We start from the raw sequence: 18488 nt of genomic DNA on the forward strand, positions 1-18488 counted from the left end.
ATCCGTGCTAATAGTACGTACAAGTATCAATTAATTATTCAGGATCGTTCGAGTGCGGTGTTTAAAAAAAAAATACAAATATGTGAATACTGCGACAAGAGTGAGACTGGTTTCTAGTCTTTTGATATAGCCACTGTGTACGAACATGCCTGTCAGAGACTATCGCACACGACTAAATAAAATCTGAATGTGCTCAAAGTGTGTTACACTTCTTCTGCCTTTTCTCTGTCCCCTAGAAATAAATTTATTTTAAATTAAACAATTTATAGAAATTAAAAAAAAATTAAATAAAAGGTATGAAGTATGGAAAGAATATGATAGAATCTAGTGTTTATATACTCGATTCTAGAAAAAATACAATAATATTGAATTTTCGACATTCGAAGGACATCTTTTTTGATGAATGAAAACTTCACAATTTTTCAATCAATAACTCATGAAAATATTACTTATGATAAATATTAATTAATTAGTTTATCAATACCTGAGAGAAATTTTTTTTAATTATTATAAATCACCCGTAATTCGCATAGAAATTTTCATTTTCAGTGACTATCGCGACCCACTGATGACCTATGAACAAGATTTATAAGTGACCAGCGACCCACGATAACACAAAAAAGTTGTATTAAAATCATTTCATTTCAATTTCAAAGAGTAGTCCTTTGGCTCCGTGACTTTTACGCAGCATTTTATTATTAAAACATTTAGAAATTACACTCGAACGATGGTGTCCTTTACACAATAACGAATCATCAAACGTTTTCTTTTTTTCTTTTGGTCCTACGATTAAATTAAGTATAACAAACGGTTTCCCCTCATCATCTTTTTTCTCTTGATACTCCGTGTGTCGACGATTTATATTCGCTATTTACATATTTATGCAACGTTTGATTGCATAGTAAAAGAAAGAAAGAGGAGCCTGACACGCGTAACACTACGACACTGTTCGACAATTATTTTCATTTTTTTTTATAAGACAAAAAATGTGTTCCTTATATTAGAGATTTTCATTTGTTTAATCTCATTTATAATTCATTTACTTAAGAAACGTAAGATAGATAGATAGATAGACACAGAAAGAGAGAGAGAAAGAGAGAGAGAGAGAATGTCGAGGCAGTGGCGCGGCTATTTGGCAAGACTCTTTCACCTTGTCGTACAATTTATGTGGAGCAGGCTCCATTTATGATCACCGTGACCAAGGACGAGACCGAGTTTTACCCTAGAAAATGAATGCTTAATCTCCTCATGACACGGGTAAGTATATGTGAGCGCTAAAACAGCCATCGAAACATCTCGTAAAAAACGATATACTCGTTAGTCAATGTTATAAAGAAGAAAAGTTTCGAGGCTTGTCGATTGAGATCATATCATAACGTTCTATGGGGAAACGAATACGAACAATCATAAAGAATCTGTGAGAAAGTCGAGCATACGGTTTGCAAGATTTGACAAGAAAAATTCTTTTAAGTCTCGCGCGAGTTCGTAGAAAAATATAAAAACAAAAGAATCACGCATACAATGCGATTATAATTATGTATAACCAGCATCATCCAACTAAGTGCATGTGAGTCGCGGTTCATCCTTGATCACAATGCTCGCACCGTCACATTAATTCGATATAATATAATCTATTTTTTAATTAATCATCTCTTTCGTAATTCACCTTTTTTTTTCGTTTTCGTCTCTTCTTTTTTCTTTTTTCTCTTCTTTTTTGTACAATTTTATTTTTTAGCCAATCCAACGGAGATTTCTCTGAGCGCAAATACTTTGTGCCAGCAATTTCGATTTTTCGATCCGATTTGTTTAATTAATTACTCTGTTAATAGAGAGGTGTCACATCCACGGTAAGTGAACACCTGGGCTTGTGACGTGTGTCGTGTTCACAGGTTCAATGAGTAAAACTCACAAAAATATGGTCACTGAACAGAAGCATCGTGGAAGATATAACGCGAAGAATAATTAAGCTTAAACGAAGTTGAACAAAGCGTTTTAAGCTTATAATGACGCGAAAAATGTTTCTCAGTACTTGACAATGATGCTGAATCAAATTCAAAACCAAATTGAGTTTGGAACTATTCAACTGAGAAATGGAACTCGAATTTGATTCACATACACTGTCTGTTAAATGCAGATGACGATAAAATTTTTAAACGAACAGTAAAAATCTTTTTAAACATTCACTCGATATACAAAGAAACTGGGCATGTAAGTAAAATCTGTGTAAGCGTTTCTGGTCTTATGCATTTGATAAATATAACACGCTCCTTAGTAAACACACACCCAGATACTTTGCATCGATTGTTTACACTGGCATTGTTATATGCATAGAAAATTTAACGCCTTGGCCTTGGTACGCATCCACGATTTGTCCAAACTCAGTGCTGGACACTAGATACAATAATTCCAATTGATCAAAAACATACATGCAAAGAAAGAGTAATTGTGTCCTTGTTTTCAAGACAAACCCTGTGAAAGTGTACTTTTGTTACTGTTATTTCACGATCGAAAGTCTCACGAAGTGTCAATGAAATTCGTTACATTCCATCAAATGGAATAAACAAAGCTTTCCTTAGAACAAACTTACATTATACTATATCAAAGAAGTCAACTTTTGTTCGTGTTATTTAACAAAAACATTGCATGTATGTTTACAGTATCATTCACTGGAAATGTAAACCGTTTTCCTTTATTCTGTGAATCTCTGTAAAATTCACATTGCATGAACTAAATTGTACGGTATGATTGGAGTTTGAACAAAATTTATGTCCAGAGACACTCATCAGCTCATATAAGTTTTGCAATTCCAACAAAGTGGCAGAAGTGCTCGGATCACATAAAGAACTCCCTGGATCGGCTAATGTGCAGTCACGATGCAGGCCTGTCCAATACTGAAATTTCTATTAGCCTAAGACCACGCATTACAGGATCTGTTAGTAACAAACCACGTGGCTTATAGACTCTGTCATTTTGTTCACTAACAAACTTTGCCACTTTTCGTAAACACTTTTCGTAATGAGTCTCTGTGCATATATAAATTAGATAACCAGTGAGGCAAGCCAGGCAGCCTTCGCAGTATGTGGAACAACTGGCTCGTTCAGCTTCTGCGAAGTAGTTGTTCAACTGATTGATTGTATACTCGAACGACTGTCTGTCCAGCTAAATTGAAAAATAAGATAGCAAAAACATATTCCATAAATGTGAAATAAATTGGTTTGTTACTGCCTATGAATTCACTAAATTCACTCTTCAAAAATTAAATTAAAACGAAGTATATTATTATGTTTCTGCAACTGTTGATCCTATAGTAGATTTATATAAAAGATTTGAAAATAAAAAGCACAAGAAATTATTAAAAAAACATATACATTATTGATGAAATGAATCTTATATAGAAGTAACAATTTTTAAAATATATAATTTAATAATTAAACAGACAATTACACAACTTAAAAATTAAACAGAGATAACCAAAAAGATAACTCAAATGGTCGACATTTTATGAATAAAACACATAAATAAATTTTTTTAAATACATACTCTGCTTTCTAATTCTGTGGGAAACTGTGTTTGAAACTTAACCATAGTGCCTTCACTGTAGTCACGTTGTATAAAAACTTTCTGACAATTCGGAGGAGGCCCCCCACCTGCTTGCCCTCGACCAGCTGACATATCCTCCAGGGGTGTAAGGGCAGCGTGATTGCCCTACAAAAAATAAACCCAATAAACATTTTACCAAACTCTTCAACAAAATAAATTTAAAACTCAAAATTTCTTCTTTTATCACTCTTCTCACCTTTACTTCTGGTTCGCATGTCGAACACATTTTCGTTTGTCTAACCACAAAACCGCACCCAAACCACTTTATCGAAAATCATTCGTAATAAATCTGAAGTCTATCGACAATCGATTAAAAACGATATCGTACGGTGTTCGATATTCAAAGCAAATGAAACATGAAAGAAAGTGACGAAAGAAACATCGTACCATACAGACCAATAGTAAAAGAAAGTAAGAAAAACCGAGACAAAAGGTGGACGCACTTACCAATGGCATTTTAAGCTTCGTCTTGACGATTTGATAAAACAGATTCGTTGAAAATAATCTCGACTATTTAGTCGGACGCGAAAAAGAGAACGAGGGAATAAGGATGCAACATACAACTGATCACTGAACCATGGATTTTCGTTGGAAAACCACGGAGGACAGTACTCTGACTCTGACTGACCACGGTCGTATACACAAGTCTAGCAACTCCCGTAGGGGAAGTAAAGCTCTTAATGTCGTAAAGTGTGCTTCACAATCGACCGCTAGCCATAGAGCGCTGCAATCGCTTTGCTAAGTGAAAACACTTTTAGCTACATTTCCAAATACTGAAATTATTGAATTACATACAAATATTTAGTGAAATATCAAAAATGTATATATATTATTTATTTATATAATAAAAATATACTTATTATTCAATTAATTAACAATGTAAAAAATACCAAAAATTCTTTTCAAACATGACTTGACACACACCAAGTGGACAGATACGTATTAGCTTCCTCTCTGATACTAAATAAACTAATGTTTAGTATTTCACTAGGAACAGCTAGAAATAATAAAAAACAGATTATTGTATGTACATAATGTGCTTTTATTGCAGCATAATATAAAATTTACACATTAAAGGTGGTCTTAGAAGAATGAATATCCCTATTTTATATTTTCCATATTTCATAAAATTAAGAATGCACAAGAAATATATCATGAAATGAAACGCTATTAGAATTAGAAAAAGATGTTTTAATTTATATACATTCTTACGGTTTCCATAATTTTAAAAGACCATCTTCGCTATATGAACATAAAAGATTCTGATGCGGATGATGCGTTAAACCTATAACATCTTTCTCATGTATCTGAAATGTGGAAATAATAAAAAATACAATAAAAAATAAATTATTAGAGTTTAAGAATAAAAATACTTACATTAAGTGTTCTTTCAAGCTTTCCTGATGATGTAGAAAAACAATAAAGAACAAGATCTTCACCAACACAGTAAATAAATTCGCCACGTGGACTTACAACAGTACATACGAAGTCACCTCCTTCTCGTTTTCCACTGGAGAATGATCTTACTATTTGCCCTTGCATATTCATAATTACAACTGTGTTTGAACGATTACACACGACGAAATGTTCTGGATTTCGTGGAAGGACATGTATGCTATTAACAGTTAAATCTGCAGCTCCTAGGGACTTATATGTACCTATACATTCTGTTGTTTTTAAACTCCAAACTTTTACAGTTCCATCTGATGATGCACTGATCAATATAAATAAAAATATTTAATAACTGCTTTACAAAAGAAAAGTAATTAAGAACTAATAAAATAGATATTATACCTTATTACGTTATGTCCATCTGGGGCAAAAACTACTTCATTTACAAAGGAAGCATGCCCTCGAAATTCTTTTAAAGTTTTTCCAGATTTAAGTCCATGTATCCTATATTAAAGTATTATACTAATTATAATGTTAAAAATGAATTTTTCTATAATTATTGCTTTTATATACCTTATAGTAGTATCAAATGATGCAGATAAAATTTGGCTGTTATCTCTACTGAACTGAAGGCATGTAACACCTTTTGAATGTGCTTTTTCAAATCTTCTTAAACATTGTCCACTTTGAACTCTCCACACTTTTATTTTACCATCCTGTCCACCACCAGCTAACATTTCACTATCACGACTAAAAGCCATTGATAATACAGCTTGCTCCATCATCATAAAATTGTCTTGAGCTTGATATTTTAAGTCTTTCCTGATTTTACCAGTTGTGAAATTCCATACTTCAATAAATCCATCAACAGAACCAGTAACTAAATACTGACCATCTGGTGAAAAACGTGCACATTCTACATGAGATTTTTGACCAAACTTAATCTGTTTTGAAAGTTGAGTAGGGTACTTCTCATCTTCTTGATCTCTCACTGCTGCTTTTCCTCTAAACAAATCAATCGTAGTACCAGGTGGAAGTAAACCTTGATGTTGTTGCCACTTTAATGCTTGTCCCAATAATGCAAGTAATCTACTTGATGGTACAACTGATACTTCACCAGCAAGAGCTGTAGCTATGTAAGCTCTTCGTTTCTCTTTTGTACTTCCATCAGGATATGCTTCACGTGGATCGAAATATGAACGTGCAAGTAAATTTTCTGTGCCCAAAAAAAAGATATGATATTAAAAAAATATATAAGCAAAATAAAATTGTATGTAAATATAATACTTAATTTCTGTTAAACATATTTAATATACCTAGATGTATATATCTTTCAGGTTCTTGTTGTTTCATCATAATCATGGGATCTGTTTGCCTCAATAATGATCGAGCTGCTCCTAATTCTCTTAATTCAATTAATTCTAAGACAACCTATGGAGTATTATCATAAATATGAAATTGATATTTATTAAAAATAACACAAAAAATCTTTTTGCTTAAAAAATCTTTTTACCTGTTCGTATAAATCAATAAGTTTCTTATCTGGCAATTTTAGTGACTGTATAGCTTTTAATACTGTATCCCAATGTCCATTATTTATATCTGCTACAAAACCATCTACACTATCCACTGTATTTAATGATACACCTGTTTCTTCCTATAAACAAACAATTTTACTTTTATTTTGTACGTTTATTAACAAAATTCGTTGATATGATCCATTTGTTAAGGAGTATATTGTATAACAACGATAAATAGATACCTGTAATGTTTGTAATGTTTTGACAAGATTTGATTCTTTAAGATACTGTTGTATCAAACGAATTACACTAAAATCAAACAATAACATATAAGTATTAAAAACACAAATATTCAAATTTTATTATATATAATTAATAATATAATAATTACTCTGCAGATTCAATTTCAATTGACATCTTTTACAATACTTAAAAAAAATGTACAGGAAAATAAATATTCCCACTTAATCACAATCAATCAGAATTAATAAAGAAAGACAGTCTCATAATCTCATGTAACGTTATGTCGTCAAACGATACAATCCTACCACTATCGAGTTATAGTTATTTTTTCCATTTTTATCACTAGATTAAAACAAATTTAAAAAGAACTGTCATTTCTTAGATTTATTAATCTTGATCCAGTTCTATGTAAGGAATCTTTACTACGATTTAGATATTTTTATTTAATAAGTTATTTTTAAAAGTATCGATACATCTACTCTATTTTTAGAATATATATTTGATATTATATACTTGCAAATAAAAATTATTTGAATTATTATCAATTATAAATGTAATTTTTATTAATATTGTTTATTACCATCTTCTTATAAATGACAATAGTTTGCGCTATATCATTATGGAATAAATGTTTTACTATAGATATTCACTGCAACTTACTTCAAAACATTATACAGTAATCATGATAACAAGATTAAATAAATCTTTATTTTCCAGAAGTAATTTATAAAGAAATTCAATAAGAATGGTTTTAACACATATGTTCAAATCTCGTATTTTTTACGTACCAACCCACTCTTTCTTTGTTTACAGGTATGCATACATTCTTGATGAAACATTACATAGATATATAATTCGGTCATAGTATATCCGAATGAAATTTACCAATTTGTAAAACAATGGAAAGAATATATCTATTAGTTATTATTCAATAAATTCAAAGTATATATATATATATTATCATAGTTATCTTAATCACATGTAATGCATTTTAAAATATTAAACTTCATTTTTGATGTAAAGAAATTAATCTTGTGAAGTGTATAATTCTGTATTACATTGTTCAACTCTTATTCTAACCTAACAGTGCATTTTATCTTTTTATATATTATTCTTATTTATATGAAATATTTACATTATATTATCGATCATTAAAAAATTATATATCATTGGAATGCATATAATAACCCGATTATTAAAAAAATTGTTTTTTAATTAATCGAGGGTAAAACAGGATTATAGAACTTGAGTATTGAAAAGAGTTAGATATTATTAAGAAAAATTGTAAAACAAGATTATAAAACAAAATTGTAAGTAAAATCACTACACATTTTTATATCAGCAATAAATTATGTAACAGTTACTCTTTTTTTGCAAAAATCTTGACATTATATTAATTTTTATAATGGTATCATTATTTAAAAATGATAAAATCTAATATATAGTTTAATATTACCAAACAAAAATTTGTTCATATATTGACATCCTTTGCCTTTAAATCAAATTAAAAATGGGAGGAATAAATGTTCAACTTATCTGTTTAATGTAAAAAAATTTCATTTTTGCTTAATTGTTATTTATGATCATGTAATACTAAAAGTTGTTTTGTATTATGTTTAATATTTTCTTTATTTGTAGGTGTAAATCATCTAGTATAAAAGTATCCAACATGGTTCATCATAATCTTATAGAAAAGCGATACGATAACATTACTAAATCACCAAATGATAAAAGGGAATATAGAGGTCTATTACTTTCTAATAAAATGAGAGTTTTACTCATTAGTGATCCCACAACAGATAAAAGTGCCGCTGCTTTGAATGTGAATATTGGTAAAATCAGATATATAGTTATACTATTATTTTTTGAATATAATGTAATTACTACCTTTATAGTTTTAAGCTATATTTAATTTTATATTATTTATCTTTATAGGTTATTTAAGTGAACCAGATGATTTACCAGGCTTAGCACATTTTTGTGAACATATGTTATTTCTGGGAACAGAAAAATATCCAGAGAAAAATGATTATAATAAATATTTGTCACAAAATGGTGGTACTTATAATGCATCAACTTATATGGATCATACACTTTATTATTTTGATGTACATGCAGAAAAATTGAAAGGTGCATTAGATCGTTTTGCACAATTTTTTATTGCTCCACTCTTTACAGAAGCTTTAACTGAGTTAGAATTAAATGCTATCCATATGGAATGTAAAAAAAATTTAGCAAATGATACATGGCGCCTTGATCAGTTAGATAGATCATCAGCTGATCCAAGTCATCCTTTCTCAAAATTTGCTACTGGGAATAAGGAAACTTTAGATATAATCCCAAAGCAGAAAGGAATAAATGTACGGGAAAAATTACTTGAATTTCATAACAAATTTTATTCCTCTAACATTATGGCATTATCTGTATTTGGAAAAGGTAAGTAAAATATTTTATTTATTATTTACTCCACTAAAACATATTTAATATGAAATAAAAAATATTATCTATTTATGCTTTTTTTATAAAATAAAAACTATTCTTATAAATTCTGTTCTATATTTAGAGAGTTTAGATGAACTTGAACAAATGGTAGTAGAGTTATTTTCTCAAGTGAAAAATAAAGATATTACAGTACCTACTTGGCCGGAACATCCTTTTAATTCAAAGCAACATTTTCAAAACAGGTGGTATGTTGTTCCAATAAAAGATATTAGGAATTTGTATATTATATTTCCTATACCTGACTTGCGAGAACATTATAAATCAGCGGTAATAACTGTATTTATATTATTTCTTAATATATTAATTTATTGTTCTCAATCGTATAATAAAAATACATCCACTTTTTTAAATTTTTTTAGCCTGCACATTATATTTCACATCTATTAGGACATGAAGGGGAAGGATCACTTTTATCTTTATTGAAAGCAAAAGGATGGTGCAATTCGCTTGGTTCGGGTAAACGATTAGGTGCTAGAGGTTTTAGCTTCTTTGCCGTTTTTGTTGATTTAACAGAAGAAGGCATTCAACATGTTGATGATATTGTCCTCTTAACGTTCCAATATATTAACATGCTAAACAAACATGGGCCAGTTGAGTGGATTTACAATGTAATTATTCATAAATCAATTATTATGTAATACAGATTTAAATATTAACACTTCGCCGTCGGAGAAGCTAAGGTACTTATACCTTAGTTTGCAGCAGGAACATCTAATTACATACACGAGTTACAATGTTAATTATGATTTTTATATTTTAAAATATATATTTACAAATTTGTGAAAACAATAGCCATAAAGTTACTGATATAAAGAGATAATAAACAACATAAAGTATTTGCTAATAAAGAAAACACTATGTGTTCTGTTGGTGAAGTGTTAATCATGAATATATAAATATTTAATAAATTTAATAAAATAGCTGTTTTGTTCTGAAGGAATATAGAGACATCGCAAATATAAATTTTCGATTCAAGGAAAAAGGTTATCCTTGTGATTATGTCAGTGGTATAGCACAAATATTATATGATTATCCAATGGAAGAAATTTTAATAGCGGAACATCTTTTTCCGTTATGGAAACCAGATTTAATCACATGGGTAATGGAATATTTGAAACCAGAAAATGTTAGAATTCATGTAGTTGCAAAGTTATATGAAGATATAGCTGACGAAACTGAAAAATGGTATGGTGTTAAATTTAAAAAAGAAAAGATACCACAAAATATAATAAGTAAATGGATTAATGCTGGTTTAAATTCGGATTTACAATTGCCACCAAAGAATGAGTTCATACCAGAAAAATTTGATATAAAACCAGCAGAAAGTACTGTGAGTAAACATTTGTGTAAACATTTCTATATGCAAGTACATATATGTATGTATGCATATTATAACAAAACAATTTCATTTTTATTCTCTCTAGATATCCAAATTTCCAGTAATTATTGAAGACACTCCACTAATAAGATTATGGTTTAAACAAGATGATGAATTTCTTATACCCAGAGCTAATTTATTTATCGATTTCGTCAGGTAAAATATAAGTAAACTGTGTTGTCTACTTAATTCATATTTATATTAAGGATGTCGTTATACTTAAATATGATTGCATTTTGTTTACAGTCCACTAGCATACATGGATCCTCTTAGTTGTAATTTAACATATATATTTGTATTATTATTTCGTGATGCTCTAAATGAATATGCATATGCCGCCGACATTGTTGGTCTTAAATGGGAGCTCACTAATAGTAAATATGGAATGACAGTAAGTAAAAACTATTATAAGTACATAATATATATAAATTTCATTTTTAATATTATACAGTATATATTTTTTAGCTGGGAATTGTTGGCTACGATGATAAACAACACGTGTTACTGAATAAAATTATTGATAAAATGATTAATTTTAAAGTTGATCCAAAAAGATTTGAAATTTGGAAAGAAAATGTATGTGTTACTTAAATTTTTATGTATACTACTATGTTATTATTAATTTTCATCTTAATTCTAGTATATTAGAAGCTTGAAAAATTATAAAGCTGAACAGCCATATCAGCATGCAGTTTATTATCTTGCTGTTTTATTATCAGAGCAAATTTGGATGAAGGATGAATTACTAAATGCTACGTCTCGTAAGTCATTTGATTGATAAAGAAATAGATAAGAAATATTCATTATAAATTTTATAATTTATTAATTATGTTTAATATAATTATGTTTGTATAATTTCATTTGTATGTAGATTTAACAGTTGAAAGAGTACAAAATTTCATCCCACAATTTTTAAACAAAATACATATGGAATGTTTAATACATGGTAATGTAACAATGTCAGAAGCTATTGAAACTGCAAAGTCAATAGAATCAAAATTATCAAATGCAGTTCCTCATATAGTACCACTTCTATCTAGGCAGTTAATTTTACATCGTGAAATCAAACTAGAAGATGGTAAGTACATTTAACTTTTTATGTTAAAAGTTTTTAAATAATATTTATAGAAAAATGGAAAGAAAAATTAATATTTTTCCTATATATATTTTCTAGGTTGTCAATTTTTATTTGAAGTAAAAACTAAATTTCATAGTAATTCATGTACGCAAGTTTATTATCAAACTGGTTTACAATCAACAGAATCAAATATGCTTCTAGAACTTTTAGCACAGATTTTATCAGAACCTTGTTTTACTACATTAAGAACTAAAGAACAATTGGGATATATAGTGTTTAGTGGAGTTCGAAGAACAAATGGTGCACAAGGTTTAAGAATTATAGTTCAAAGTGACAGACATCCTAAATATGTTGAACAAAGAATTAATGCGTTTTTAAATTCTATGTTGGTTAGTAATTAGAATTTAAATATTACTAGATATATTTGTTTCTAAAATTTACATTTAAAGTTAATTTATTTCAGCAATATATACCATCTATGACAAAAGAAGAATTTAATGCACATAAAGAATCACTAGCAATACGACGACTTGAAAAACCTAAACAAATGACTACTTTATCTGCCATATTTTGGAGTGAAATTATATCACAACAATATAATTTCGATAGAGCAAATATTGAAGTTGCATATTTAAAAACTATAACACAGGAACAAATACTAAAGTTTTATAAAGTATGCATATAATGACTGCATCACTTAGACTAACACTAATACAAGTATATTGGATTTAAACGTTTTTCATTTGTAGGAAATATTTCAAAGTGACATTCAACGTAAATTATCAGTACATGTACTTTCTACACTAAAAGATGTAAAATTAGAAGATGAAAATGTAATGGAATCTAATGAATACATTTCATTAGACGGAACAAACAATATTGAACCGAAAAAAATTGATGATATCATATCATTTAAAATTAGTCAGTGTTTGTATCCATTGTTGAAGCCATTCAGTGATATACCAAGAAAAGGCGCACACTCATCAAAATTATGAAGTACTTAATAATAACTGTGAATATGTGTTTTAATTATGTCACTGCAGATTGTAGTAAATATCAGGTAAATAAATGATTTTAACATACTCTGTTATATAAAAAAACAATGTTTAAAATATTAAATAATCATTTAAGATATTAATTTTATAAATGCTGATGGATATAAAAGTAAAAGAGTAACTATAAAAAGCAGAAAACAGTTGTAGTAAATGATAAGTAACTACATCACATATGTAATAAAGTCTATATTCAAATATACTCTATCAGTAGTCCATAAGCATTTAAGTGAGTACTTAATAGATTAAGAAATACAAGTAGTTGTTTTATTATATGTTAAAATTTCTGTATACTCATAAAATTTTGTAAAAATAAATACGTAACTACTTCGAAGAAGTTGTAACCTCAACTACAGGACCTTATACCAACTAGTACATAAGCTAAATAAACATTTTTTTGTCTATTACTTTCACTAAGTGCCCCTCGCCTCGACGCTTAAACAGCTCCTAAATCAGTGAAAAGCTAACAAATCAGAAAACAGTTGATAATTTTTAAGAATGCCAAAATAGTTACAGCAATAATGGCACCATACATTTGCACAGATCTCACTTAACACAGTTAAGATCAGAGAACAAATAAGATTGCTCATACCCATTGTCCTAGTTGTTCCACAGTGCAAATGTTGCACCATGCTGTCAAATGCCAAAGGTGTTCCACGCTAGCATACAAGAATGTATTTAGTCCAGTCACAAGTAGAGCCTATTTCATTGTACGATTCTATGGAAAAGTTCATACTTTTCTTTCCGAGGTAGAAAGTATGAAAATAACAAAATCTTACAATAATTAAACTTAGGTGCCGTAGAAAGTAAAATTAATTGTTTATTATATTTCTTTTTAAAAAAGAGAAGGAAATCTTTACTTTCAAACAATAATGGATCAGTGGAATGATGCAATAATTTTAATATATTCTCTATACACAACAGCTTTTTAGGTTTAACATTAAATTCACTTTCCTCGTGATAATATTTTTGTTATAAAACCTGAATTTCACTTCAATAGTAATTTTAATAGTTGTTAGGCTGCGAGTAATATCTCTGAGTGATGTATCTGTTTTGCATGTGTGTTCATTCATAAAGATGATAAAAAATTGGTATAAACTAACTACAAACAAGATTTGATGTCATGACTATGTAATTTTTGTAATCCACGATTTTTATCCATTTTATTTTTATTATTGAGTAAAACTTATTAATTCTCTGAATTTTAATCTATGGAGGATTGAAATACATATCGACCCAATCGACTCGTGGAGCCAAGTAAAACTCGCCCGTGATTTGTAATAATAATAATGCCATAGCTCCTCAAGTAGAATCCTCAGCGATCCGCTTGACTTCTCCCTACGGAGGCAATTAGCATTGGATCCATATCCTGCCTATCCTATTCATGCCTCGTTCTGTACTGACAACCGGGTGCAATAGTCTTCACCCCGGTTACAACCGAGGACACGCCGCGCCATCTCATCCCTCTTCAACTACGATGGAGGGGACGACAGTCTATGTATGCGTATACACTAATTCAAAAGTGAAACCTTTTCACTTTTGACTTTTTCTAAATTAATCTTTTGCTAATATATTTGTGAGATCTTTCTGAATAAAATGAGAACAAACAATATAATTTGAATTAGATTTACTTATTGATATGTATTTAATTATCATTTATAAAGTAAGCAAATATGCTCCAAATCGTATCGCATTTGGTGTAATTCAATCAAGAAAATGTAACGAACATGTTAGTAAAAATTTCATTCATCACAAATCAAAGATAAGAAAGTTTGATTTTTGAGTTAAAAAAGGCTCAACTTATCGCAAGCTTTTGTATATTGCTGAATGTTTCGACTCTCAGTGCCTCTTTCACTTTCATTCTTCTTGTCCTGTTCTAAGTTCAGCTCACCTAAAATCGAGGTTTTCGGAAATAGAGTCGTTTCCACTTTCTAGGTCTTCGAAATAACTCCTTCCTTAGATTGTCAAAAGACTGTCAGCTATGTATCGGGCTTCTAAGCTCGATCCTCGTTTATAAACAAAATAAACAACAGACAATAAACGACGATATGTTGTCGCAAACGCACAACTATAACCAGAATTGACTGTAGTGGTATCGGCAAATTTTTACAAATACAGTCGCTCATAAAATTATCTATTATTATTATAAATCGCTATTTGAACACTTACTGTCTACGTTTATATTTATTTCATTTACAATTCGGTACAGCACAGGATCACAATATATTGAAAGATTACTATAAAATTATATTGAAAGTTTACTTACAAAATTAGTTACGAAGTTTACTTATAAAGTATCATAAAATTATAAAAATCTCACTTATGTACTTTCACCATTTGTTACCTAGTGTTACTTTGAGATTGTTTTTACTACTTGATACCAGCGCCTTGTAGTGAACAATATAGGAGACTTTCTGTCCTCATATCTAGGCTTACCCCTACTATAAGAATGTCAGATCAGGATCTGTATATATATATATATAAGACCTAATGCGACCATGCTCTGTTTTACTCTATATATCAGGACGAATGTTAGAGAAATGGTATATACCTACGTATCAGATCTACTCACCTCTGTACATATGTACATATATCCAAATATTATATCGCTTTCTTTAATATATATATTATTTCTTAAAATAGATGTTGTTATATATTCTTTCTTACTAGATGTCGTTACAAATTCTATTTTCAGTATTATATTTTGAACAGTTTAGATGGCGTTAAAAACGCATTACGAAATGTAAATTCGAGTATCCTATCTTTTCCCTGTCAATTGTGGCTTCTCTTCAAGTTGATTCTCTTCGGTTTCGCTGATCTCAAGTACTCAAAATCCTCTTTAAGATATTTCGTATTGTCCTCATACACCTGAAAAGGGGTAGTTCTACAGTTGTACGTGCATCTAAGTAAGTTAAGAAGTAAAAGTCATTAAAATTTAAACAATATTCGTTCGCTTTTCATATAACCTGATCTCTGTAAAAGGTTCAATTTTTTTATAAATTTCAGCCATCGTGGTTCCATCCCATGACCTTAACCTTAGGAGTAATAAACTAATTGAAAAGTAGAATTTTTTACGTATATTTTAATGCTATTAATCTTTATTATAAAGTAATTTATAAGTAGGAATTTTTGACGTAATAGAATATATTTAATGAAAGTCGCCATTTGTCAAAGAAGTGCCAACAGATTTAAAGTCAAATGCCACCTCATTATGGTCTCATTATAGTTTCTCAATCCTCAATCTTATTAAATTTTTGTCTTAATATATAAATAAAAGACCAAAAGATTTTCAAAATTTGTCAATAGTAATACACAACATAAGGCAAACAATTCTATATATGTATATGCATATATAGGTACATATTATATACTTATATGTATATGTTATAAATATATTTTCGTTAATTTACGAAAAAGTCGAAAAATTTTGAAGCATATTTATTGAAATTTCTACCATTTCAGAAAGGTATTGTATGAGTCAAAAAATAGAAAAACCAATATTATCAGGTCAACGCATAAAGACCAGAAAAAGAGGTATGCATCAGAAAATATAAGATTTCTTAGGTAATATATTTAATGAAAATTATAACGAAGAATTTTTTTAGATGAAAAAGAAAAATATGACCCTATGGGATTTCGAGATGCGATTTTACTTGGTTTGGAAAAGGCTGGTAACGACTTAGATGCAATTTCAAAGTACTTGGACGCAGCTGGCTCTAAATTAGATTACCGCAGATATGGAGAGGACCTCTTTGACATCTTAATAGCTGGTGGACTTTTAGTTCCAGGCGGTTCTATTGCTCAAGATGGTGATAAACCAGTAAAAACCACTGCTTGTGTTTTTGAACAACCAGAAGATATGGAATCTATGCGAAATTTTGAACAAGTGACGTATCCTGTTCTATGTATATTTAAGCTGTCATGATATGTACTTTAACAATGGCTTTGAAAATAACCTTATTTATAGGTTTTCATCAAACTTATGAGACGTTATAAATACTTGGAAAAAATGTTTGAAGAAGAAATGAAAAAGGTATTGGTTTTTATGAAAGGCTTCACTCCTAAAGAAAGGATAAAATTAGCTAGAATGACGGCTCTGTGGATATCCAATGGTTCTGTTCCACCTACTGTTTTATCAGTTTTAATTAATGAACATCTGGTTAAAGACAACTTAGCATTAGACTTTCTATTAGAAGTTTTTGTCACTTGGAGGCAGGAGAAAGGTCTATCCAGTTTAATGACTGCTTTGAAAAAAGGAAATATTGAAGGAAGGTATGAGAAAATTCCAAACTTTATAAAGTTCATTGTTATATCTATATCAGGTTTTTTGTTTTATTCTCATTACTTTTTCTTTTCTCTATTTCTTTTTTTTTTTTTTTTTAAATATTGATCAACAGGTTAATGGAATTTGTACCGCCTAATAAACGAACTGAAGAATATTTTCGATCTGTATTTGAAGCTGTTGGTCTTGCAGACATTGTAAAATTACATAAAGCTCAAGCAAGTCAAGAAGCAAAACGGGACTTGCAACAACTGTTATTGGATGATTTGGCTGATAATCGTCCTTTGAAAGATATTATACTTGATCTCAAAGAAATGGCACAGAAGAGTGGTATTCCTGAGCATGAAGTTATTGGCCTGGTAATTATAGTTTTATGATGTTATTATATTACATTATAATTAATTATATTACATTAGAATTAAATAAAATTGTTAACAATTGTTTGCAGATTTGGGTTGTAGTAATGGGTCAGGCTGAATGGAATAAAAAAGAAGAATTAGTGGCTGATCAAGCACTGAAGCACTTAAAAATATATACTCCACTGTTTGATGTTTTTACAACCACTGCCAGATCTGAGCTTGCACTTCTTCTGAAGGTTCAGGAATTTTGTTATGAGAATATGAACTTTATGAAAGTCTTCCAGAAAATTGTTTTACTATTTTATAAAAGTACGTTTATAATGCTGACACATACATTTATTAGTAATTTCTCTGTTTGTGTCCATTTTCTGTTTAACATATTTTATTTTAGCGGATGTAATATCAGAAGAAGTGATTTTGAAGTGGTATAAGGAAGGCCATTCTGTTAAAGGAAAAATGATGTTCTTAGATCAAATGAAAAAATTCGTTGAATGGTTACAGAATGCTGAAGAAGAATCTGAATCAGGAGAAGAAGAAGATTAAAAATACAGAAGTATGTTTAATCAAGGTTTACAGCTTTGTTTTTGACTTTATATTATTTTTATATTTCAGAATAATATAAGCTTCATTATCAAAAAATAATATATTTGGATTACATCCAAAATTTTTGAAATGGATCAAAATATGAACTACAATTGGACTGTATTGATAAATGGAAATTTTGATAAAATAAAGTTTGTATCATTCTGCGATACACTATATCAATACACAAATACTTACAATTTTTTAATCGTTAATGAATAAAAAACAATACATTACCATCTGATTAGCGAGGAAGATAAATTGTAAAATTTACAGTGTCTTTAAATTGTATTACTTTAAGAAAAAATATTTTGTGTTACATTTTTATAACACCGCTGCAAAATATATACAGAATAACAAGTTAATGAAGAAAAGATCTTTATCCCTGTGTATGTATAATTTTCAAACCCACATTCTTTGTATGATAATATTGTACTAGTTTCTAGAAAATATATTGTCAGGTGGTGTTTAATATTTGAATTTTTTATGAATCCTGTTTA

General features: G+C 29.3%; 4 protein-coding genes and 1 long non-coding RNA gene across 10 annotated transcripts; 2 read left to right on the forward strand and 3 right to left on the reverse strand.

Moving 5' to 3' along the window:
• Positions 1 to 670: 670 nt before the first annotated feature.
• Positions 671 to 4381, reverse strand: LOC138184421 (golgin subfamily A member 7). Of its 2 annotated transcripts, XM_069122309.1 has the most exons (4): positions 4048 to 4381; positions 3797 to 3896; positions 3541 to 3705; positions 671 to 3159 (listed from the first exon to the last, which is right to left on the reverse strand). In XM_069122309.1, the coding sequence occupies exons 2-4, from the start codon at positions 3824 to 3826 to the stop codon at positions 2869 to 2871; spliced, it is 486 nt and encodes a 161-aa protein (XP_068978410.1). In that variant the 5' UTR covers positions 3827 to 3896; positions 4048 to 4381; the 3' UTR covers positions 671 to 2868. The 2 variants fall into 2 exon arrangements, with proteins under 2 accessions (XP_068978410.1, XP_068978413.1); XM_069122312.1 differs by lacking the exon at positions 3797 to 3896 and having other exon boundaries at positions 4048 to 4372.
• A 389-nt stretch (positions 4382 to 4770) lies between these two features.
• Positions 4771 to 7598, reverse strand: Smu1 (Smu1 spliceosomal factor). 3 transcript variants are annotated; one of them, XM_069122300.1, is made up of 8 exons: positions 7544 to 7598; positions 6755 to 6821; positions 6506 to 6649; positions 6309 to 6423; positions 5566 to 6208; positions 5395 to 5496; positions 4978 to 5314; positions 4771 to 4907 (listed from the first exon to the last, which is right to left on the reverse strand). In XM_069122300.1, the coding sequence occupies exons 4-8, from the start codon at positions 6352 to 6354 to the stop codon at positions 4809 to 4811; spliced, it is 1227 nt and encodes a 408-aa protein (XP_068978401.1). In that variant the 5' UTR covers positions 6355 to 6423; positions 6506 to 6649; positions 6755 to 6821; positions 7544 to 7598; the 3' UTR covers positions 4771 to 4808. The 3 variants fall into 3 exon arrangements, with proteins under 3 accessions (XP_068978401.1, XP_068978399.1, XP_068978400.1); XM_069122298.1 differs by lacking the exon at positions 7544 to 7598 and adding an exon at positions 6904 to 7059; XM_069122299.1 differs by lacking the exon at positions 7544 to 7598 and having other exon boundaries at positions 6506 to 6668; positions 6755 to 6813.
• Ide (Insulin degrading metalloproteinase) lies at positions 7486 to 12816 on the forward strand. 2 transcript variants are annotated; one of them, XM_069122295.1, is made up of 14 exons: positions 7486 to 7568; positions 8394 to 8587; positions 8691 to 9191; positions 9319 to 9524; positions 9617 to 9865; positions 10195 to 10587; positions 10682 to 10791; positions 10882 to 11026; positions 11101 to 11211; positions 11276 to 11396; positions 11507 to 11713; positions 11810 to 12102; positions 12177 to 12386; positions 12463 to 12816. In XM_069122295.1, exons 1-14 carry the CDS (start codon positions 7501 to 7503, stop codon positions 12706 to 12708), a joined length of 3054 nt encoding a protein of 1017 aa, XP_068978396.1. In that variant the 5' UTR covers positions 7486 to 7500; the 3' UTR covers positions 12709 to 12816. The 2 variants fall into 2 exon arrangements, with proteins under 2 accessions (XP_068978396.1, XP_068978398.1); XM_069122297.1 differs by lacking the exon at positions 7486 to 7568 and adding an exon at positions 7770 to 8065.
• A 606-nt stretch (positions 12817 to 13422) lies between these two features.
• Positions 13423 to 15478, reverse strand: LOC138184422 (uncharacterized). Its single transcript, XR_011174316.1, has 3 exons — positions 15338 to 15478; positions 15086 to 15206; positions 13423 to 14314 (listed from the first exon to the last, which is right to left on the reverse strand). It is a non-coding gene; the product is annotated as an uncharacterized LOC138184422 (long non-coding RNA).
• A 33-nt stretch (positions 15479 to 15511) lies between these two features.
• On the forward strand, positions 15512 to 18460 carry kra (basic leucine zipper and W2 domain-containing protein kra). 2 transcript variants are annotated; one of them, XM_069122304.1, is made up of 9 exons: positions 15519 to 15671; positions 15772 to 16121; positions 16228 to 16299; positions 16371 to 16651; positions 16733 to 17037; positions 17163 to 17406; positions 17496 to 17715; positions 17798 to 17959; positions 18019 to 18460. In XM_069122304.1, exons 3-8 carry the CDS (start codon positions 16239 to 16241, stop codon positions 17947 to 17949), a joined length of 1263 nt encoding a protein of 420 aa, XP_068978405.1. In that variant the 5' UTR covers positions 15519 to 15671; positions 15772 to 16121; positions 16228 to 16238; the 3' UTR covers positions 17950 to 17959; positions 18019 to 18460. The 2 variants fall into 2 exon arrangements, with proteins under 2 accessions (XP_068978404.1, XP_068978405.1); XM_069122303.1 differs by lacking the exon at positions 15772 to 16121 and having other exon boundaries at positions 15512 to 15671.
• Positions 18461 to 18488: the final 28 nt, after the last annotated feature.

The sequence above is a fragment of the Bombus flavifrons genome, chromosome 10 (genome assembly GCF_040668555.2).
Source record: "Bombus flavifrons isolate JBK064 chromosome 10, iyBomFlav1_principal, whole genome shotgun sequence".
NCBI lineage: Eukaryota > Metazoa > Arthropoda > Insecta > Hymenoptera > Apidae > Bombus > Bombus flavifrons.

Excerpts from the sequence above, each read along its gene's own strand:
- LOC138184421 (XM_069122309.1), bottom strand. The coding sequence starts at position 3,826 with ATGTGTTCGACATGCGAACCAGAAGTAAAG. Across the intron at positions 3,706-3,796 it reads CATGCGAACCAGAAGTAAAG|GGCAATCACGCTGCCCTTAC; the intron begins GTGAGAAGAGTG and ends TATTTTTTGTAG. Across the intron at positions 3,160-3,540 it reads CCACAGAATTAGAAAGCAGA|CTGGACAGACAGTCGTTCGA; the intron begins GTATGTATTTAA and ends TTTTCAATTTAG.
- Smu1 (XM_069122298.1), bottom strand. The coding sequence starts at position 6,929 with ATGTCAATTGAAATTGAATCTGCAGA. Across the intron at positions 6,650-6,754 it reads AAACATTACAAACATTACAG|GAAGAAACAGGTGTATCATT; the intron begins GTATCTATTTAT and ends GTTTGTTTATAG. Across the intron at positions 6,209-6,308 it reads TGAAAGATATATACATCTAG|AAAATTTACTTGCACGTTCA; the intron begins GTATATTAAATA and ends TTTTGGGCACAG.
- Ide (XM_069122295.1), top strand. The coding sequence starts at position 7,501 with ATGGTTTTAACACATATGTTCAAATCTCGTATTTTTTACGTACCAACC. Across the intron at positions 9,192-9,318 it reads ATTATCTGTATTTGGAAAAG|AGAGTTTAGATGAACTTGAA; the intron begins GTAAGTAAAATA and ends TTCTATATTTAG. Across the intron at positions 10,792-10,881 it reads TTATTTATCGATTTCGTCAG|TCCACTAGCATACATGGATC; the intron begins GTAAAATATAAG and ends TTTTGTTTACAG.
- kra (XM_069122303.1), top strand. The coding sequence starts at position 16,239 with ATGAGTCAAAAAATAGAAAAACCAATATTATCAGGTCAACGCATAAAG. Across the intron at positions 16,300-16,370 it reads CATAAAGACCAGAAAAAGAG|ATGAAAAAGAAAAATATGAC; the intron begins GTATGCATCAGA and ends GAATTTTTTTAG. Across the intron at positions 17,716-17,797 it reads TGTTTTACTATTTTATAAAA|CGGATGTAATATCAGAAGAA; the intron begins GTACGTTTATAA and ends ATTTTATTTTAG.